The 22,998-nt window shown below is 43.9% G+C and overlaps 1 protein-coding gene across 10 annotated transcripts in view; it reads left to right on the top strand.

The window, feature by feature from the left end:
* Window positions 1–82: 82 nt before the first annotated feature.
* SLC31A1 (solute carrier family 31 member 1) overlaps window positions 83–22,998 on the top strand; it is a 29,215-nt gene continuing 6,299 nt past the window's right edge. The window contains exons 1-4 of one of the 10 annotated variants that reach the window (XM_052814903.1): window positions 7,142–7,565; window positions 16,525–16,586; window positions 17,457–17,572; window positions 21,122–21,276. In XM_052814903.1, coding sequence (XP_052670863.1) covers window positions 21,166–21,276 — 111 coding nt within the window. In that variant the 5' untranslated portion in view covers window positions 7,142–7,565; window positions 16,525–16,586; window positions 17,457–17,572; window positions 21,122–21,165. Of the gene's footprint in view, window positions 138–420; window positions 733–7,140; window positions 7,566–13,917; window positions 14,933–16,524; window positions 16,587–17,456; window positions 17,573–17,612; window positions 19,276–21,121; window positions 21,277–22,998 lie in introns of those variants that run through there. The other 9 variants (XM_052814901.1, XM_052814898.1, XM_052814902.1 and 6 more) reach the window with 9 other exon arrangements.

The raw sequence follows: 22,998 nt of genomic DNA on the forward strand, positions 1-22,998 counted from the left end.
GAAAGAGGACCGGAAGCCGTGCGGGGGCGGGACTTAGCAGGCGCGTCGAAGGGGCGAGGCTTATCGGCCGGGGGAGGGGCGGGGCTTATAGCGCGGGGTAAGGGAGAAAGGAGGAGCGATTTCGTGGCGGTCGCCTGGTGAGTCACGTGTCGGGGTGAGGGTGGCCTCGCGCCCCAGCGCCCCCCGCCCGCCTCCTGAGGGGACTCACGGCCGCCCCCCCCCCCCCCCCCGGGCGCCCTTGGCGGGACGTGGGGTCCTTGGGCCGGGTGTGAGGAGGTAGCGGCAGCGGTGGCCTGTCAGCGGCGGGGTCACCGCGGGGGTGCCTGAGGGGGGCAGGCAGCCCCGGGCCGGCCCGCGGCCTCGGCGGGGCCTTTCGGGGGCCTGGGGGGGGGGCCTGCTGAGCTGGCCGACCTCGCTGAGGTGCGGAGGGAGTCCGGCGGCCGTACGGAAAACGGCGCCCGCAGCGGGTCCCCGGCTCCCCGGGACGTAGGGGAAGGTTCCCGGTGGAGCTGCCGCCCTGGCTTGGCGGGTGGAAGAGTGTTTGTTCCCAAGGTGACAGCTGGGCGCCCTGAGTCGTCGTGTGCCGTCCTTGCTGCTGCGAGCGCATGCTGCCGTTCTGCCCCAAACCCGAGGGGAGCCGAAACCCCTCCGGGGCCCGATGACCGGCCTGTCTCCGGGGGATGGTTTTATTGCTCTGCTTGTGCGGCTTGGTACCGACCCTGCAAACCTATGGTATGCTCTCGGTATAGGAAGGTTAGGGACACACGGGTGCTGTTGTGCTCCAGATTTGGTTCTCACACTTCTGAGTTACCGAAGGGTGACAACCGCTGTGTAGTGTGCTTTCTTCTTACCATCAGAATAGTTTCTTGGTTTTAAAAACAGCTGAGCTGGCCCTCGTTAAGCAGTTTTCCACCTTTGCCTTGTAGCTTGAGAAATATGCTTCTTTTTTTTTTTTTTCCCCCTCTTGAAAAGCTGGCATCTCTAGGTGCTTTGTGAGACCCATTGCTTTGTCTTTAAATTCAGTGCTTCAGAACCGGATGATGTTGAAATGCAGCAAAACTGAATGCAGGGGAGAGCAAAATGGCAATAAGGGTTAAATAATTTCCTGGCTTTGGATTTTTCCTGGCACTGATTGGAAATTTGTAATAATAGTTACTTTTAGGATGTTTGAGTCTGAGCACGAAGTTGCCAGGTCTGTTGTAGCACTGCGTTTGTAGTAATTTGGGAGTTTTATTGCAATGAGAATACAGCATGATTGGGATATCGGTGATTTCGCTTCTAAAGGGAAAAGACTAGGGGGAGTGTTAAGTAGCTTTTTTATTGCAGAATGTGTGATTATCTTAGAATGAAACCTGCAAAGGGTCAGAAGCCTCGTTTCTGATAAAAAAAATAAACCCAATGCACACACATGATAGTTATGCAATAATTTGATGTAAATTCCTAGTGGGAGCAGATTGTTCCTATCTTGATACGGCAGGTGGACATGAACATCAAATAGGAGATGTGGTTCCTGCGTGCCTTAGGTGAACAGATAGTGTGTTGCTTTACCTCCTTCCATATTTCTATCATGTAGGTGGTCAAGATTGGTCTTCACCACTTAAAAAAATCTACGTGGTTAAGTCCTGGTGTCGCACTTGAATTTAGGGGTTTTTTAGGGACCCGTAATGTTATGTCTGTACCCAACTTTTCCTTTTTCTTTTTTAGTACAAAGTTTAACTTGGAAGGAAAAACTTAACAGTTCTGGTGCAATCAAGGATTCCCGTCCTGTGAACAACCTTTTAGCTGAGAATCCGATGTGCTTTCCCACACTGGGATTCAGCAGTGGCAAGTCTTAATGTCAGTGAAGTGGGTTGGTAGCTGGTAGGAATACGTACTGCAGCCCTACAGCAAGCATCACATCTAAGTCCTGTCTTAGCCACTTGTCGGGTTTTTTTTATTTGAGCTTAGTTTATAGCCCTCTTCTGCAATTGAGTTTGCAGTGGGCTTGTGGCTCCATGTGAGTTCCCAGTCATGGACCAATTTTTCCTCTTTGTGCTCAAATTCCAAGCTTAGAATGCTTAATAGTATGGCATTTTGTGCAAAGTTGGATTAAACTCTCTTCACAAGTATTTATTAAATTTACTTTTAATCTGTTTGATCTTAACTTGCCTCTGCTTGAGCTGGAGGTAAATAAAGCTTTTGCAGTATTTTTCATGAGTAACAATATGTGATCTTATAGGGTAAGTTAATGGTCCCAATTCATGTAATTTATGATGTAATACTTCCTGAGGCTTTCATCAAGCTTTGGATTATGTATTGCTTTTTTCCCATCCTTCATTAAAAAGGGGGCACTGGAAATAATGTGTAAATATTGCTATTTAAATGCATGTTGGCTTCATAACCGTGGATGTGTTGGTGAAGCTGACTGTAACTGCCCTACTGCACAATACAAAATTAAAGAATTAAAGTGATGCTTTTTGCTGCGAACACAAAAATTTTTGCAGTAAGCAGGTTTCTTCTTCTTCCACTCCTCCCCCTTCCCTGAAAAAAAAAAAAAAAAGATTGAAAAGAATAAAACTAGCAGGAGTTGCCGGCTCTGACACAACTTTGTATTGAGAAATTTTGTATGGCTGTTTTCTACTGAGATTTTGCTGCTTGTTGAAAGTTACAGAGAATTATTTTAATTTCATACCAGATTTCTAATCTAGAGCAGTTTTTTTAACTAGGCTGAGAACTAGAATAATTTCTGCCAGTAGAGAGGAGGAATTAAATAAGCTTTCCATGTCACATTTGCATGTTTGCTTTTTTGTTTTAAAGGTATAGTCTCTGCCACTGACTCTGACTTGCAGTGGTGCAAGGACAAGAAGATTTGTCCTTTTTTTTTTTTTTTTTTTTTTTCCCTTTCCCTTTTTAGAAAAGAGGTTTGGGAGGATTCCTCTCTCTCTTAGCCCTTTACAGTGTAACTTCAAGTTTTGGAATAGTGAGACATTCTACCCCTGAACAAAAGCTTAATGCCTGAGAAGGGAAGGTGCTGAGAATACTAATCTTTAATGGTCTTCTGGTACAAATAGATGAGACACTCTACCGTATTCACACAATGAGTTTTGAGTCAGGGCCCTAAGGAGCTTCCTTTCAGCTGTCTTGTTTTCCAATCAGACATTAGGTCAGAGAGAAGACAGAACTTTTTGTCTTTGAACTAAAATGTAGTATTTTCTCCTTTCCTTTTTTGTTTCTGTATTTGCTGTAAAAACCTCTCTACCCAACAGGAAAATTTCATGCCTCTGCAGACCTGCCTTCTCCACGCTTGGCTGAAGGTCACCCTGAAAGTTAGCAGTAATCTGCATCAGAATTTTGTGAAGTTGAGCTGAAGCAGACTGCCAGCATGAACTTCTCCAAAAGTCTGCCAGGAAATCATTGGGAATCTTGGCAATTTTTTCTTAGGGAAGGCTGAAAAAGACTTAATATAGTTTATGTTGCTTTTCTCTGGGAAATCCAATCTTAGTTAATCTACTCCATTGCCTTTTGTTTCAATCTAATTTTCTGGAAATGTTCCCAATCAAGTCCTAGGGGACCTGAGACCAGTGATTTTTTCATTGACTTTTTTTTTCAGCTGAAAGCTGGAATCTAATGCAGAGAATAATGGGACTAGTTATTGTAAACAAATTAAACTCCTATTTTGCTGCACTACAAATTAACTTTCTAAAGCCTTTCATTTGTCGGTCCTGGCATTAGATTTTTCTGGTTTAGAAGCCAATCCAGAAGTGGGAAGCTGTGATGAAATACCTCCTTTTTGTCCTTTCTTCTCTGTTTCTACAATCTTTAATGTCGTCATCCCAACGTAGGTTCACAATGTCTTTTCTTCCCTCTGTCTCACCAGTTCATATCTGCAAGGGTCCTGTTGATTTCCATTTGCACTTGGACAACTGTGATTGCTAGCTATAACAATTGCTTGTGTGGAAAATATTTTAAAATTTTCTTTTTGCTCTTTCACTCTGCACATACTTAATATTAGAAGATCCCACAGTCATCGTTGTACCACATATGTGAATGTCATTTACAATCTGTTTTAAAAGTTGTACATTGTTGTGGTTTAACCCCAGCCAGCAGCTAAGCACCACGCAGCTGCTTGCTTACTTCCCCCTGCCCCCGAGTGGGATGGGCTAGAGAATCGGAGGAAAAAAAGTAAAACTCATGGGTTGAGATAAGAACAGTTTAATAGAACAGAAAGGAAGAAACTAGTAATGATAATAATAACAATAATGAAGTGACAATAATAATAATAAAAGGATTGGAATACACAAAACAAGTGATGCACAATGCAATTGCTCACAACCCGCTGACCGATGCCCAGTTAGTTCCTGAGCAGTGATCCCCCCAGCCGCACTCCCCCCAGTTTATATACTGGGCATAACATCACATGGTATGGAGTATCCCTTGGGTCAGTTTGGGTCAGCTGTCCTGGCTGTGTCCCCCCAACTTCTTGTGCCCCTCCAGCCTTCTTGCTGGCTGGGCATGAGAAGCTGAGAAATCCTTGACTTGGTATAAACACTACTTAGCAACAACTGAAAACATCAGTGTGTTATCAACATTCTTCTTATACTGAATCCAAAACATAACACTATACCAGCTACTAGAAAGAAAATTAATTCTATCTCAGCCAAAACCAGGACATACATGCATATAATCTATTCACTCTAATGTTTATCTAAATTAATACAGGAGATCATGGTAGCTCTATGTCATGGGCCAAAATGTTGTAAGTGATTGAGCATCTTCTATTCTCACTGGGTGCTTGGCACATCCTGGTATCAAGCCTGAGGAACTGGGAGAAAACTAGGAGAAGAATATAGCTGCTCTGCCATGAAACTAACAGTGAGTGCACCAAGTTCTCTCTTGAGACTTTGTGAGAGCTACTTCACTTTAACAAAGCCTTCTTTTCCCACATGTGCTCATTAGTTATCAAGGATTCAAATCTCCTTCCTCTGATGAAGGTACATGAGCTTGGAATATGAGCTTTGTGGTATATTTATCTGATCTTTTGACTAACCTGGATAAGAGAAATCCTGACAGTCTTGGCTTTTTTTCTTTTTTAAACACTTAAAGCATCTCTTCTTGGGGGAAGGAGTGTGTCTTGTAAATACACTTTCAGGCTTTTTTTTACCTTAGAGATAATTTGATTGGACTTGGATCTGTAGGATTAAAAAGTACTTTCAGGGCACCTCTAAGATGCAATGCGCTTCCTGAGCTTACAAACTAATGCTTGTTAGCCAACTGGCTAGCCTGCTCCTTTGTGAGCTTGGAAGAGCAGCTATTGGAAAGGTATATGGTGTCAGCCTCCTGACAGAGATGCTCGTCCCTGTGATCCAGCCTGCTCCTTGTGTGATTTCTTTCAAATGGTGAAGGTACTCTGTATGGGAAAATTGGAGCAGGTCTGTGCTGTACTGGTACGAGCTGAGTGCCTGGCCTCAGTGTGCTGTGCAGCTCAGCAGCTCCTGGCAGAGTTCCTCCATATTGTGTCTGGATGGAGGCTGCACTGAGAGCCAGGGATCCGATCAGTCAGTTGCCACCTCGGTTAACTTTTCCTGATCTGAAAGGAGCTGTACTAAAGAGACTTGACAACGTATTGTCACAGCTTGACTGCATTTTCAAGCTTGCATCCTTTACTTGGGAAAGAAAAACACTAACAAACGTGGAGCAGACTCAAACCCAGTGCTCCCAGCAGGCAGACAATCCCAGTTCATTCTCCTTCAGCCCTTGGGAAGTGACCACAGCAGCTGCTGTCAGTGTAGCGCTCCATGGGAGCGCTGCGAGATACCATGCGTGTTTCCAATATGGTAAGTCAACCCTCGTACATCAAAGTGATAAGGGAAGTAGAAGCGCAAGCACCTGAGGAACACAACCACCCTTGGAATACCGTGGAAGTAAAATGCAACCCACAGTGTTGGTCTGGTTTTCTCAGTTGCCTTTTTTATAATTCCCTTGTTTGTCTGAGCTCCTGGTGTAATGGATTTGACAAGAGACTGAGTCATGATTTCTGGGTTGTCTGCCAGGATAGTTTTATACAAATCAAGTTACTATTGGCTTTGGTGGCCTTCATTAACTTGGGATAAGACATTATCTCACAAGGATGTACTGAACCTTAATGTTTGAAGTGGTGTCAGGTGAGACTGAAGTAGGCCGGAGGAGTATGTTACAGGTAGTGTCAAAGTGAAGCCTAAACAATTTGAAGGAAAGATAGTTGGCAGTTTTACAGCTGCCCTTGTGTTCCTGCTACAGGTTTGGTTGTGCTTGTAAAGGCATTTTTGTGCTACTTTGTTCCTGCAAGGCATAAACAGAGTAGTGTCTATAGGATATCCTGCTATACGGATAGTAAAGCCTAATATACTTTATTCTGATGTTTTGCTTCTTTGGTTAGACATAGTAGTTTAAAAAACTTTTTGCCACCAGCATGACTTTCCTTAATTTGCTGAATTTCTTAAGTAAAACCCTCCAGTACATCACGATAGTAGGATCGTGTGCGCTGCTTGCCAGTTGGTCCCTCTTTGTGTAACTCTTGCTTTTGATCTTGCTTGAAATCACTGCCCCTAGAATAAGGACACTTGTGTTGCATAGCACAGTACAGCTATACTTCTTGCACTTTTCCTCCTTTGTCACATTTTTTTCTTCCATAGCAATTGCTGATGCCAGCTTTCCCATCAAAGTGGTCAGGGAGCCAGCTGCCCTGACAGGATTTGTCTTGTACACATATCATAAATTGTGCAGAAATTCTTAACGATATCTGCCTTGTTATTTTTTATCGCTTCCCCCAGGCTCCTAAAAACTGGCCTATAGCTTTGAGAACATCGCATTTCTTCATTATGGGGTAGATACTAAAAGGAACTAAGCTTGCTTTGTTACAATGTCCAAAAGCAAGCAGAACACTAGTTTCTCTGACAGAGAAATTAATGTTTGAAACATGTTTTGTGTAGTGTGTTTGAAAGTAATCTCTGCAACACATTTAATCTGGTCAGGGTCTGGTCTGCATTTTTGCAAAGATCTCATGAGGAAAACTCAGGAGTTACTTTTGCTGTTACGTGGATCTTTATGTGAGCATCCCAGTCGTTGGTCTGGTCCTAACATGATTGGCTTATGCCTTCAGTGGGCTGCATAGTCTGAGCAGTAAACGTTTATCTTGGGTCATATGAAATCTTTGGCTATAACAATAGGGATTGTCAATATTTTGTGAGGGATGGTTTCACCCAGAGTAGAATATAGCAGAAATCTCTGCTGCTTCAGCCCTTACCCCTGTTTTGCACAGCTTGGAGAAGCTGAATATAAATATTTCCCGCTGACCATATTGCAAGTAACGGGTCTGGTTTGAAATAGGCTGCAGGTCAGACAATAAATAGGCTTAAAGTGGAGTAAAAGTGATCATAGCTAAATCCGAGCAGTAGTTAATGATTAGCCTTTGATATAGATAATGATACGTGTTCTGCTTGTCAGCATTATCTGAAAGTTTAGAAACTTTGATCTGTCTCAGACTTGTTGCCTGTTTGCAGAAGACTGCTTTCCTGGAGTCAGTAGATGGAAAACCTGTCTCTGGAATAGTAAGTACTCAGCTTTTTTTTGGCTCTGAATCATTTCTGCTTTGGATTAGCAGCTCTGTGGCAGTCCAGGGGTTTGAAAGCTAGATGAAAAAGGCAGTGTTCGAAGCTTTTTCCCAGAGTGGTTTATAGTCACTCACAACTAAAATAAAAAATCTGTTGATCACTATTTGTTCTAGTTTTCCATGCCCTAGAGGTAATCCTGTCAGAAAAGCGTCATGACGCCAAGGCTTTTGCAAAGACAAGTTCCTTCCCAGAGAATGGCTTGATTTGATTGCCCTTTCCCTCTTCTTGATATCTCAGGAGATCATCTACTTTGCTGAGTTGACAAAGACTGAAGCTGGGATTGTATTTTTGCATTTCCAAAAGTGAAAATGTAGAGGTGCTCTGTTCTATGGACTAGGACCATGAATTTGTTCTCTGAACTCTTAGAAGTATTTGTGTTACTACCTGGAAGCTATTTATATGTCACATGTTCCATCCTCTTGCTGTTATCCGAGATCAGGGAGCAAGAGTAGGAAAGTGCCTCTGGTGATGTGTATTTTGGTCTTAACCATCTGTCGAAACAGAGATCGGCTTCCTGGGCTTAATTAAAAACACAGTGGAATGGATTTTGCTGATGATGACCTGTGTTCTACCTTGCATTTTGCTCAGAAACAGCTTTGGGCTTCTCAAAACAACAGGTGTTTTGAACAATTGAAGCACAAAAGAATTTGATTCTTGACTGTGGTAGAACAAGCTTTTGTTTTCAGGGAGAGTCATAGATGGTGAAGCAAAATGAAATGAATACGCATTCATTTCCCTTCTGCAAGCAGGGAAAGCATAAGTATTTTTCTACTTTTCTACTTACTTTGCAAGACAAGTCAGTCTTGCAAACCATTAGGTCTTTAGTGAAAAGCCTACATTTAAAAGGTGACCCTGACATGCCAGAGTAGGAATTGGAAGTCCCAGCATATTCCCGTAGGAGCTGACATCAACAACGCATGGCTATTGCAGCAATGCCTGGCACAGGCTGGAACGTGACAGCTCCAGGGAAGGTGAATGGTTGAGTGACCACCTTAAAATGCTGCGTCTGCACATGGACAGCATCTAAGGAGTAATTGTAGACCAACTACTACTTAAATATGAAAAGAAAGGAGTGACATGTGCTCCTGGGATTGTTATCCAAGGAAGTTTTCACATGTGGTAGAAGCTAATGCACAATGAAGGTGTTTCTCTGTGATGAGTGTGTGGCAGTACTGGACAGGGAAAAATGTATATTAATTGGTTAAACCAATAGGTCTCGTATCATATGTGTGGAATGGATTCCTAAAACTTAATTAACAAGGAGTTCTGGAGGGTGGTTTTCTTCTTGTCCAGATCCTCAAAACATACCTGAAATCCAGTTCAGAACTTGTACAAATGTTGGCTTTTCTGGGCTAAGTCTGGTTATGATGTTGAAAAACAGCCAGAGGGGAAAAAGGAACTTATTTTCCACTTGTGCAGGTTTGTGTAAATGCCTAGGTTGTTATCAGCTGATCCATTAACTTAAAACTATCTTTGTTATCACTGCACTGCAGTGCCTCAGGCACTGCCTGAGTTCACTAGAGGGAAGATTTCTCTGCCAAAGGATTCACAGGATGTTGAAGTAGAAGAGCTTTTTAGTTCAAGTACAGGATCTGTAACTGGGTCGAGAAATGCTGGCCTTGCTCTCCAGAGCACAGAGCAGCTCCTTGCCATATCTGCAAAAAGTGATAAATCCTTGATATGTACAAGTTATCAAACTACATGTGCAGTCATCATGCTGAGGGGGTAATAGGGTGCTGACTGGGCCACCTGCTCCAGCTGAGCCTGCTTGAGCAGAGAAGTTGGACTAGATGATGTCAGGAGGTCTCCTAAACCACAGCAGTTCTGTGACTGAAAATCTTAACTGAAAGTCCTCCTGCAGTGACATGTGGAACAAGGGCAAGTAGGGTAAGATCTGGGAATCTTCTGTTGAGTCTTCTGAATCATCTGTGTTCATGGACTTTAGGCTCCCTTTTACAAGGCCTGTAATAAACCGATGCCATCCATTTTATTACCCTTTTAGCATTAGTTTTATCTACATGAGACAAAGGTATTTATGATGTTTCTAGATAGCATCTGTAATCTTGCACCTGTATTAAAGGCCAGGTAATGCACTTTTAGGACACATTGAGTCACATTGCATTTTTGCAGCTGAGGAAACTTTTGCTTGCTTACTTGGGCATGCACTTGCTGACTCCTGGTTTCATTTTGTGTCTCCTGAGATTATTTTACAGTCTTACTGGGCCTGAGGCTAGAAGGCACCATTTTAAATAAATCTGGTCAGAGCTGTTTATACTGTTTAGCCTGGTATGTGTCCTTCCCACTTCAGCAAACCATGTAGCAATGGTTTATCAGGTATTAACTTGCAAGTAGTACCTTGTTTCGCATCCTGACATATCCAGCCTTCCTTATAGATTGAATGCTTCTGTATGTGGCCACTGAAGGGTCACAAACAACACTACAACTCCTTACCCTCTGGACAGAGACACCCTTTTTCTGTGAGACAGACTGGCTCCTTTTCATATATACCAATATATATGGTGGTGTGAACCTGCAGGAATGTGGATGATGAATTACTGAGCATGATGTGAATCTTGTGCACAGAAGGTTTTTTTTTTTCCACTTTAAGATTTAAGCTTTCCCTTCAATTAAAAAAAGTCTGTTGTAGGTAGAAGAATGCATGCTAGAAGCTGTTCTTGATTAGGGCATATAAAATAGGAAGATAAATTCTTCACTAGGCCTGGGTTTTCTAAGGAAGCAGAAGTCATCTAGGATACAGTTACAAATATTAATTTTTTTTTTTAGATTAAAAAGTTTGTGAAGAGTATTGCAAGGCTCAGAACTCTGTCCCACTTGTTCCTTAGCATACGGTGAGGTAGCAGGATGTTTCCTGCTCTCTGGCCATATGGGTCACATCTCCCTCGTTGTCCTTCCTGTGCTTGGTTGTGTAACGTCTCTGCAGAAACTGCCACAGAGGATAAGGAAGTATCTATTTATTCAAGAAGCTATGTAATCTTGGAAAATATGGGTCACGTGGAACTTCTTTTCTCTCCTCTCTTCCCTGCTGCTGTCCCGTTTCTCTCCACTGGTAAGCAGGAGGAGTAGGCAGCTTTCTTCAGCTGACAAGTGAGCGCTAAGCGGTTTTTAGCGAGACGGTCCTCTGGTGATTTCTGACCGAATGTCGTGCATGGTAAGCAGACTGCACTCAGCTATTCTGGCATCCCAACAAGGCCTGTTAAGCCACTGGGATTTAAGCCATTCTGCCTTATCTCTGCTTAAACACAGCATGGTCGCGGGGGGGGGGAAGGGGCAGCCTTCAGGTTTCTCCTCCCTGGATGCTAGATACTGGGTATTTTGTGACATGGGTACATATTGCTGTATTACTGTTTCATACCCTTAATGATCTGAGGAAGAGAGATGAAGCTATGATAAAGTGGCCTGCCAGACTGTGGTCCTGGGGTAATTGCTTCAGAAGTCTTTGACGTGCACAGGGAGTGCTGAAGAGGTTCTTCTGTAGAAGCCTCCTGGGAATTGCCTTTGATGGAAACTTGTTAGTACTAGCTCTGAATTCACGCTGGCATTGGCTGTAAGGAATTTTGGTGTCTGACATGCTTTTGTAGGAGCCCTTTAGCCTGGATGTTTTATAAAGAAATTGTAATGTAGCATCCTCCGTCAGTTTTGGCATTTCTAATGCCATGCTTTTCACTCCAGATGAGTGCTTGAGTCAGCTTTTTTATGGCATCTTCTCTGCTTTGGGAGCTGTGGGACTGGCATTCGCCCCTCAGGTCTTGCGTGTTTTGAGGTGCCTTAATTCTGCTGCTCTCCAGAAACGTCTGTGCTCTTGGGCGTCAGAAAAGGGGGATGACTGCCTTATTCAGCTAGACAGAAAGGAGAACAATAAACAGTGCAGAGCAAATATAGCATCCAAAAGGCTAGTGGTGGAAGAAATAGAGAAGTGAAAACAGGGAGGGGGGGGGAAATACCGCATATGTACAGAATGAAGAAATCATGCTTGTGATGGGCTTGAGCATGGCAAGTCACTCCTTCTGAATGCAGAAGTCACAGGCCTGCTGCAGAACTGATCTGCTCTGGCTTTGGCACCCGATACGACACTTGCATGTCCTTGTTTTCTGTGCGCAGCGAGAAGAGCTGGCTGGAGATGGGTGCTATTCTGTTGGAGCTGGAGCAGTAATGTGAAAAAAAGGGGAAAGTTTTGTGACACTCAGAGATGAACTGGCAAACTTTGAACTGTTGAAGAGAACCTAATTGCCTTTTAATTGGTACCACCTTTGCCACCATTTGAGTTCACTGTCTGCTGATGTAGCATCTCACCTTTCTGAATACTGACTAATGTTTATTGGCGTTTGTTAGCAGTAAAAAAACCAGCTTGCAGTTGACATGTCTGTTCCTGGCCTTCTGCTTCTGGTCAGTGGGTGGGTGGCTCTGGGCCAGGCGAGCTGTGCTTTGTTCCCTGAACTGCACTTTTTATTTGCTCAGCTTATAATAGTCTCTCTGGCTAGGGTTGTCAAAGATGGCCTTCTCTCTTCAGATCCTTTGAAACTGTCCCACTGGGGACTTCAGGTTAATTTGGGCTCACTTGGGTTGAAAGTACTCATGTTTTATCAGGATGGTAGCAGGGTATTGCTGGTGTAGTAGAATACTTCAGTTCACGTCATTTCTGATGTGTTTCTCCAAAACTTGTTTGCTGTGTCCTGCCTGACTGTCCTTTGTGTGGATAAGAGCCATGCACGCACAGTTCACCGACCGTCCTCAGCCTCATGACAGCTTTCAGCATCTGTCCCTCACCCAAAAATAACTCCCTTGAGCCATGCTTCTGTGACAGATGTGCGCTCAGCAATGTCTGCAAAACAGACGAGCAGTAGGCTGCATTTTGCAAGTCTGTACCCTGTGGTGTTCACAGGAGCTGCCACATCCAATTCCGGTGTCATTCCTAGCATCATGCCCTTCCTACCGTCTTGTATTTGTCAGGGCAAGGACTGTGTTGTATTTGCAACAGCATGAAAATGGTCTAGTCAGAGGTACCCACTTCTGTATTCTGAGCCCAAAAGCTTATTGCACACTTTCAAAAACATTTTCACTTTTAGCACTGTATAGGGGACAGTAAGAAGCAGCTTGTGCTGCTGTGCTGAAGAGATGGTGTTACTGTCTCATGCCCTGCCAAGAGTGGGGCAGCCTGGAGAGCATGTGTAGGTGGTGACCTCAAGATTTGGCCCAACAGTTGGAGGCATGGATTGGTCTCTTAAGATTCCAGTTCTTCTTTCAAAGGAAAAATTAACGTTCTCTAGTCTGTGTGGGAATGTGTCCAGGATTTCCTTGTAGACGAGGGGAGTTTCTACCAATTACGGTGCTGATGTAGTCTCCCCTGCATTGCTGACCTAGAATTTGTGAGAAAAAGAGACAAACCAAGGAGAGATGGCATTGGTTCTGTCACCTTTTGCTAAAGGTCAATGTGGTCATTGTGGAAGTAATCTTACCTGCTCTACTGAGGCAAGGATTGAGAGGTTGCCAGCACAAGCGGAGGAGTCGGGATGGGATGGAGTAGAATAGAATAGAATAGAATAGAATAGAATAGAATAGTTGGAAGGGACCTACAACAATCATCTAGTCTAACTGCCAGGTTGTAGCCTGATGGAGTTTGCGACCCTTTGTGAGAGAGTAGAGGCTCACTCTTGGATCTCAATGCAAAGCTTTATGTGTGTTCCAGGTGCTTGAACCTGGGCTGTGTCAGACTTCTCTAGCAGAAATGAGGTTATAGCCAGGAAAACATTGGCAAGGACTCCTCAGTTTTGCCATGTTTCTCAGGAGTATTGTTCATTTATTTCTTTTCCATCTCCTGTAGTTTCAGTATGGCTGAGCAAAAACCTTGTCCGGAGAGGAATCTGTTTGTTGCTCAGCCTACCTAACTCACCATTATTTTTTCCGTCTGTACACATCTCTTGCCAGCATTTCTCAGCCTCTCCTCCAGTGTTATCAGTCTTACAGTCTTAGGTTTTCTGCTCTGCAAGCTTGTTTTCTGCTGCCTTGCACTTCATTGGGCCTGTTAGTAATGACATGGGCTGGTATGATGCTCCGCTTCATGAAGTTCAGTGCATTGTCCTGTAAAGAACAGTCTGTCCTTAGTTATTTTTTTTTTCCTGTTCAAAGATTCAGAGATTTCCTGAGGAGTCTGCAGAAGCTGGAAGATTAGGAATGGCTGTCCCCTTCTAGGGAAGCAGATCAAGCAGGGTGTCTAACAGAAGGTGACCAGACAAGTTTGCTATGAAAATAAACTCCATCAAAGGGCTGTGATTGTAGCCATGCTGAGAGGAAGAGCTCTGGCCCCTCCGCTAGTAATGGGGATTGTGCTAAATGAATGTCACCAGCTTTGCCTTAGTTGCATAGCTGAGTCTTGCTTTGGTTCAAAGCAAAGGACAGGACCTTAAGGGTTGAACCAATGCTGATACTTTTATCAAGTTCTTTTAATCTTCATTTTAATTAAAAGTTGATTAATGTATATAACTGTGCTGACCTGCCAAATCATGTTGTGCAACTCCAGGAAGCCTGTGTGAGCCAGCATCTCAACCGGAATCTGTAGTCTGAAATTGGACCTTTTTTTTTTTTTTTTTTCCTACGTCCACAAGTGCTATGCAATAGTTACATGTGGAGGGTGCAACCTGTCTCTTGGGGACAGAGCAGCCCTATAAGGAGAGGGACAAACGTGCATTGGTACAAGTGTGGAATGTGGGAACGAAACACAAGGATTTGGTAAGAATAAAAGAAGCAAACGGTGGCAACCAGGAGCTCTGAAGAATGGAGGTTTGCAGCTTGCATAAGTGTGAGAAAACAGCAAAATGACTCCACTTGGCAGGGTGCTCTTGTGATCTTTGCAAAGACCTGCAGACCCCCCGTGAGTTCCCCCAGGCACTGAGGAAGGGGCATGTACTTGCAGACTGTGATTATTGGCCCCAACTGTGTGATCTGGCTGTGCTACAGAGAACCTGAACTGAACTCTGGCTTAATCCTTCACCCCTAAACCTCCCTGCGTGGGTGGCATGAGGCTTTGCTCCACTCTCTCCCCATATCCTGCCTCTATGGTTTGTCAGGGTCGCCTTAAGAAAGGGTCTATCTCAGCCTGGGCAAATACTGTCAGTTGTGGGCATGGGTCATGAACAATGGAGTGTTTTTGATATGCCATGTTCTCTGCTGTCACCTTCAGCATCCACGACTGTGCTTAATGGCTCCAGCCGGGGATCCTTGATGGGGGTGATGACAGAGGATCAGTTCTCCTGCGTGGCTTACTCCTCTCATGAAAAACTAACAGCCCTGTAGGTTATTTTTAAAAGCCCATTCTTCTGCTTGTATTGTGCGTGATAGCTGCCGAAGAGCTGGTCTCTACATGCTACCAGCTTGGCTGTGTCTCCCTTCTAACCTCCCTGCTGACTGCTTCCATCTCTGCATGTCGCAGTCTGCCCAGACACCGTCCCCTTTCGAAGCTGAACACAAGATGTTGTCTGTAGCCCTGCTCCGCCCTTTTTTTGCCCATCATTCTCCACTCCCTGCTCTCTACGCTCTGGCATCTCAAGCTGGACATCCTCCAGAGTACCTGTCTTCTTCGTTCAAAAGCTTCAGAAATCCATCTGTATAAATAGCTCAGCTGTATCCCTTCTGCTTACAGGTGGAGAGGGAGACTGTGCCCTCTGTCATACAGTGTGTTTTTCTGCTTGACTCCACTGATCTGGCTTGAACCGATTTGCAAGCTTCTCTGGTCATGGACAAAACCCAGGAAATACAAACTAATGCGGCCTGACAACCTAACCCTCAAAATGTATCGGAGCTCCTCTCCTGAGCTGTTTCCTTCTCTTTCTTGCTCTTTATCTGAACCCCTTCTAGTGTGTCGAGCTTTTAGGAAGCCTTAAACTTCTGGTAAAGGCTTTTGGTTGGGACTCTAAGGTAGTGACGCAGTACCAGGCCAAGCCACACAGTTCTGCTGTAACCTTGCAAACATGCCTTAAATTCTTAATATAGCACTAAAAGCTCCCTCTTCAGGAGTTGTGCAAGGGAAAAACAGAGGTGTGCAATTATGAGGTGTGCTGGGCACAGCACAGTTCCTCCTTGTGTGTCTGAGTTCCAGCCTGGTGTTGCTGAAGTTGTTTGGGAGAGCTCTGAGGGGAATTTTGGCATTGGAGAACGACAGTGTGTATCTTGTAAAACACATTATATTACCTTACTGAAGAATGATCTGTTTGTTCCCAGTACCTTTAAAGTGTGTCTATATAGCTTGACCCAGGAGGGCTCTGGCTGCTGTTGCTGGATACTCCTGCAGCATGAACAGGTAGAATTGGTCTGTCCCTCTTCTGTGCCTTTAAGCAGCTCTGGAGCTAAGGCTAGGATCCTGGAGGAGTTACAGCAAATCCACCCATTTGGAAAGGAAGCAGTTAAAGTTGTCAAGTTTGCCAGGAAATTGAATAAACTAGAAGCAGTGCTTAAGCCTCATGATGACTAGCTCAGACCATTCAGTGGAGACCACAGTCAGAGGCAGTGAACAGTGCTGTAGTGTCTGTAGACTCCCTGCTTCCCCTCCCACCTCCATTTACAGCACTTTAAAAAAAAAAAAAAAAAAAAAAAAAAGGATTGGGCTTGAGACCACAAGCTCAGAGCCCGTGAAGCTCAAATAGTCTGCCAGCTGGACTGCTGTAAGTAGAGCACTGATAACTTTTGGTGGTTGCCTTTTCCATTACTCATGTGTTTTATATGTAGCATTCCTTTGTGTCATGCAGGACTGAGATGTATGTGATGTGCAAGCAAGAGATCTTTGCCTTTCCAACTTGCTATTTTTAATCTTTTCCCCTTGGATTTCTCTCAGGAGCTTTCATTTTAATTCTTAGTAAATCTTACCAGGTCTTTTTCACTTCTTCAGGAGAAAAGAGGGACTGCCTGACCCTGTTCTTGCTGCCAAAAGCGTTGGTGGAAGGACCTTAGGTAAGAATCACTCCAGCTGTGCTGAGACAGAAGTCTGGAGGCTTCTGTGCAGGATCCAGACCTTTTGGCATGGCTGGCATGCTTGCTGCCACTGTGTGCTGGGCCACTGCAGCAAGCACCGTCTCTGTTGAACAAGTAACTAGTGTAAAGGAGACTGAAGAGGTGTTTTTTTAAGGCTCCAGTCCTTTTGGGCAGAGACAGTGGAATTAAGTTTTATTTCTTGCTTTTTCAGAACTGGCATGGGAAAGTTGAGGCACTGTTTTGAAGGGAAGAGTTTGCTGCTCTAATGGGCATTGATTTAAGGCTCCATTGTTAATCCTGTTAGACTTCTGATTTGGAAAGGGGCATCATTCCTTTTGAATGTGGCTTTAAGGAAGCTGTTTGCACACTGTGTGTCAGACTGAGCTGATTTGTAAAACACTTTCTGGGAGCTTGGCAGATCCTTCCCATAGTCTGTCCTGTTTCTGGATGTCCCGTGTTTCTGCATGAAAAGGTGTATCTCCCTTGGGTGTCTGGAAGGCTGTTTGCCACAGGAAAAGCTCTGGAGTGGCAGGATTCTGGATTAACAGGGCAGAAGCAATAGACTGGGAAACTGTGGTGGAGGTTACGTATAATGGCAGTCATCTCATGGCTGAGACCTGCTTGAGAAGACTGCTTTGTGTTTGGCATCTCAGCAGGTCCAGCTCATTTACCTGTTGTTTCTGTTGTGCACTGGCATAAGATACCTCTCTTTCCTCCCCTTCTCTGTGCCCTGGACTTGTGAACATGGCTTCCTTGTATGTGTGAGATGAGGCAGCACTGGTTAAATGTTGGTGGAGGGTGAAAGTAAGTCCTAATGCTGAACTTGAGCTAACAGTTTGTTGTTGTCAGATCCTGCTCCTGGCTGCACATCTCCCTGAACCAGCTTGGTTTGCTGAGCTGCTGAGGTGGCGTTGCAGCGGCGGGATAGAAACCTCTATCTGAACAGAGCCTACCTATGTGCTGAGGTCAGTCCTGCTCCAAGATGATGGCTTAAAGTAAGAGAAGTGCTGTGTGTAGCTCTGAGTCTTGCTGTTTTCCTTAAGAATTTGAGGTGTCATGAAATGGAGGCTATGGCTCCTCTGACCTGGGGTGACAGCACTGAGAGGGAAAGAAACAAGCCCTGGAGAGAATTTCCTCATTCCTCTCTCCTGTCCCACCCTGTTTGTTTTCTTATGTGGTAGGCTACTGCAGGGTACAAAAAAATCCTTGTGTGCGTGTGACCCTGGTAACAGTGCAGCATTGGGGCAGGTGCACCATGAAGTCTGTGCCCTTCAGGTGTGCAAATGCTTTGAAATATCTGAGCCTGCTGCAGCCACAGTCTGTTCCAGATTCCCTATCCAGGGCGTGCTCAGTAATACACTCCAATGCCTCTCTTTCTGCGCAAACATGTGGAGCAGGCAGCAGTCAAGAGATCAAGTCACCCGTTCAGACAAAAATACCTGCTGCTGAACTGCTGGGTTTGTACAAGACTAAACATATTTAAAGAATTTGCAATAATAGAAACTTATGTGTGTGGACTTTTTCCTCCAGGTATGGAGTCAGCCTTTTTAAAAACAGCACCCTTCTTTTCATGATACATACAGCTCCATATCAGTCAGCTTTCAGCTTGTTTCTTAAGAGTCTGCACAAGCAAACCAGAGACTTGCAGCGTGAAAAATTACACAGCCATTAACCTGTTACTGCTGCTGCCCTAGATACTGTTTTTTACCCCAAGGAACACGTAGAGACCTCCTAAGTTGTAACTCAGAGACTGATTGTACTGGGGTGTTCCACTGGAAGTGATTTATTTTTAAACAGAAATTTATCCACGTGTTGGTTACGTTTAGTAACACAAAAGACAGCTGAAGTGCCTCAGTTTAGGTTATTTCCTCTTGTGCTCCTTCATATCCCATCCTTTTCAGGATCTCTTAAAACGTCTTTCAGTGTTGGGTAACTGCAGCAGGGGGTTGGGTTTGGCACTGGAGTGCTAGTATAGCAGGGTGGGAAGGAGCTACACTAGTGAGCATCAAGCATGCTCTTTGTAACCTGTACCAAGACCCTGCCCATCCACATGCAGTCTCTTGTGAATACTTGACCTTGTTGTTTGTTAATACACTGTAAATATCTAGAGAACACATCCCCTGTTTCTCCTTTTCTGAAGACCAGTGATGGTAAATTAGTGAGAAGTTGGACACAACCCCACCACAAGGAGTTTCTAATCTGTAAACAGCCAGGTCTTCTGTGGAGCGTATTGGAACCTGCAGGGTTTGGCAGGAGCATGAAATCCTAAAATGAATAAGTAATCGAATTGAACAGTAGTCACTAGCGAGAATGTTGCATCCAAAGCAAAAGCAATGGATCAGTCAACTGAAAGAAGAAGAGGAAGGAGACGAGATTTTGGCTGGGGACAGGGGAGGTTCTTACGTTACTTCTTTCCTCTTGCAGCACACTTATCTTTGATCCTGTGGTGTAAAGCACTTTGGCTGTTCTTCCCTCCCTGCTGCAAAAGGCAATTTGAAGTTTGTGTGTCTTGGCAGAGGATTCCTTTCCCAAGTGTTTCTGTTTTGGGACTTCAGTTCTAGCGCTTGAACATTTCATGTCTGGAACAGTATAATCTTCAATGCTACGCTATATGAAAATCACACCATTTGTTCTGCAGGTATCCTTTGGTAATGCTTTTCTGTGTCAGGTGAGCTGCTTCTTGCATTAGTGTCTCTCTTTTTTTCCTCCCCTGAACATTTTTCTGAGCTGTTTTTCTAGTCTTAATATTCACGCACAAATTGGGGGCGGAGTGAGCTAAAAAATATTAGCAGAAATATGGACAGGGAATACATTCTGGTTTTAGCCAGTGTCATTAGATTATATCACAGGTTAACTTTCCAGGGGAATTATTGTGAAGTTGTCTAATGCAATAAATTCGTCTGCACAGAGATGCAGAAAATACCTGAGCTGAGTATTGCTGGTGTAGCTTATACCAGCTGACTGGGGTGCATACAGGTGCTTACTTGCATTATTTAATTTCAGTGTTCGTGGGGTGTATTAATTCTTTCTCTTGAGTTCTTCCCCAGCACTGCTGACTTAAGTTTCCTTATCTTCCCCAAATCTTTAACTTCTCTCCTTGCTCTTTTTAATTTAACTCCAAAGTCTTTTGAGATCACCCCCTGTCACTGATGCTCTGCAAGGCTGCACTGGCAGTCATGTTCTGGTCCACCAGTGATTCCTGCACAGCTGTGTCATAAGGTCACTGTCACAGACTGAACCAGCTCCACCACCAACTGGTTGCCATTTGGGGTTTTGTTTGCTAGTGCTGCTTTCAGTTTAGAAAGCTCTTCTAGAGTTTCATTTCCCCTTTCCAATCTAAATATATTCTTACCTAACTGTTCAAACACCTTATTGTCTTTTAGCTTAAAAAGCTCTTTTTTCCCAGTTGTAAACACTCCTGATGATTTGTCTGGAAGGAAGTATGTCTCCTCTCTCTCTCTCTTTTTTTTTTTTTTTAAACTTTAATTTGAGAAAGTATCTGTACTTTGTTTTTTATTTCACTTGGTTTTACTTGAGTGCTGGACTAGACTGGGAAGGTACACAACATTCCAGAGAGCGTCTAGTGCAGCAGTGTCGGTACTTACCTATCTTTAGTGGTATCTCACCTGGACTATGCTAGGGTTGCCTTTGCCTGGCTCTGTCATGCTGACAGATGCTGTCATTTCAGGACTGACTGGTATTCCCAGGTTGTTTTCTCTCCTGTTGCTGTTTCCACCTGGTGACTTTTCATTTCACGCCAGAAATTGTACCTGATTCCATGCCAAGTTGTGCTGGGGTGCAGAGTGCAGAAGCCATGTCCACATTTAACCACAAGGTGTATTTTTATTTTTAATGTAGTGTGTCCAGACATACCTGATTTGCAGTAACCAGATTAGGGATTTGGACTGGCAGCCTTCTGAGTGTTTCTCTCATTGTGTGTAATGTGATTAGAGGGTAGATGTGACAATGTAAAGCTCATGGAAATGGAACTGGATTGCCCGTGGCTGTTGCGGACCTTTGCCTGGTGATAGGTCTTGTACCACCTAACGTAATTTCTTTGTTAAACATGTTCCCAATAAAATGCATAACTGTCAATTAAGAGAAATATTGTAATCTGATCCTTTAGTATATGCAATTTAAAACGGGGCTTGCCTCTTGCATGACTGCAATTGAGAAGAGACAGGTTTTTTCCTCTTACAGATAAGAAGTGTTCCTTTATGCTGAGCACTTGTCCCCATGTGCTACCTCAATCAGATTAGGCTGCCTTTCTGGCAAGAATGTTTAGGATGGTGCAGCAATACGATGACGTAAAGCTCAGAGGGACACACCTCCTTTAAATTGTCCTGCTGGCTTTGCTGTGTGTTCTCTGTAGTCAGAGTGCAGGACCATGAGGATGCTCCACAAGTTTATCCAGAGGCAGTAGTTCTCAGTGGCTTAGAGTATTTTCTCTTGCAATAGCAGTAGAGAAACCACATTTTGTTTAGAAAAGTGCTTTGTTTTGTTTTGTTTTTCAGGGTCCCACTTTTCTACGTGCCTTTTGAATATCTCTGTTGTAAAGATGTCTCACAATCACCACATGAACAGCTCCATGTTGCCAACCATGCATCCTCCTGAACATCACCACTCAACAGCAGCCCCAGGACATAGTCATGTATCTGACATGATGATGGTAAGTGGAAAAGTCATAATTTCTTAAAAAGAGATTTTTTCCTTGTCTATGGTTCAGAGTAACTTGTCATCTTAAAGACTATGCTCTTGAGAATCAGAAATTAAACTTAGCTTTGGAAGACATGAATCAATCCAGTTAAAACACAGACCCCATTTGGCTCTTCTGGAATGAAGGAGTGGCATGAGGTGATATGCAACACGAAATGTATTTCGGAGCTGGAGATCCTTTGGCAAAATGGTCTTTTCTTGCAAAAAACTTTCTAGCAGCCAGCCTGGTGTCTGCTCTCTAGCCAGCTAAAGGCAGGAGTGCAAAGTAAGCATTTTCCTGCAAGAAACGGAGATGGATGGAGTTCTCCAGGCTGTTAGTGTTAGCAAAAGCCTTAACTGGCATTGAGGGGATTGCATTCTAGTACGATGGATTGTGCTGACCTGCAGGTGATCATTCTGTGTGCCCTTTTCCTCCCGAACTTTTAAGTATGCACTTGGTTTGGGGAGCAAAGTGGTACCAGGGCTCTTTGCCACGTTGGCGTTAAGGCTGTGTTGGTCCTGAATCCTGCTGCTCTAGCTAACTGTGATTTAAACAAGTTCAGACTTGCGCATGCTGGCATCACTGAAGCTTTGCGGAGATTCTGGCCAGAGTTTCCATGGAGATGACCGTAGGATCTGTGTTTGTGTGTAGCCAGTTCTAGGGACTTTTTCAGCTTTTTCTCCCTTTTTAAAATACTTTTGGAGTGAGTTTCAGATTATTAAAACATGACTCTTTGTGGATAAACTTTGAAAGGAGGGGAGAGAGCATGCATTTCCATTTCAAATGAGAATATACTCAGGAGTGTGTTTTGCAAGCCTTCAGTTAAACTTTGCCTGCCAGCCATGTGCCCCGAGGAAGGAATCAAGAATCACTGTTTCTGCTTATATTGCAAACAGTATCATAGCAGAAGAGGGGACTAGAACAGCCTTCCCCTCTGTGAATGTGGCCCAGTACAAAGCCCAGTAGTGCTGGTGGAACTTGCGGTCCAGCATCGTCACTGATGTCCTTGTGAAGCTCTTCATGTAGTCTAACAGCTAAGTATTGGCACTCTCTGACCTGTTACTTTCTGTCTAAATGCTGTTTCTTTCTGAGGGTCAAGTGCTCTTATCTTCAATGGATAGTTACAGGACCCTGCCTCAACCTGTGACTGAAAACTGTGATTAATTGCACAAGATTTTGAATTAACATTGCACATAAAACCATCAGGGAAGGAAGTAAATAGGTACAGCATCTTAGATAATAGACTGAATGCATTTTAATGTATGCATATTTCCATTCCTCACTTGCACCAAGTAACGGGCTCTGTTTCAGCTGTGGTTTATGGAACTAGGCTGTAATGCTCTTTGGTTTGTGTGGTTTTTGTTTTAAATGTAAAAATGTTAAATTCATTAAAGAAATAGAACTACTCTCTAAAAGATGTTTTATAGTAATTTTTGCTCTGGGGGTAGTGAATGTCTGCTGATTCTTAAGGATGCTAAAATTAATCATAATTCTGATCTTCAGCAAATAACCTTAATTAAGCAATGAGGGGAGTTCAAAGAGGAGTTCCTCTAGCTTAGTGAGTACTTTACATGTGAAAACATTGTATGCAGCTGTGGTCAAGACCTGCTAAACTGCAGTGTATTTACCTGGATAGGAAGATTATATGAACTCCAGCTGGCTGGGGGATCGTTGATGTCTCCCTTTCCCACATCA

This window comes from Harpia harpyja, chromosome 19 (genome assembly GCF_026419915.1).
Source record: "Harpia harpyja isolate bHarHar1 chromosome 19, bHarHar1 primary haplotype, whole genome shotgun sequence".
In the NCBI taxonomy this organism is placed as follows: Eukaryota; Metazoa; Chordata; class Aves; order Accipitriformes; family Accipitridae; genus Harpia; species Harpia harpyja.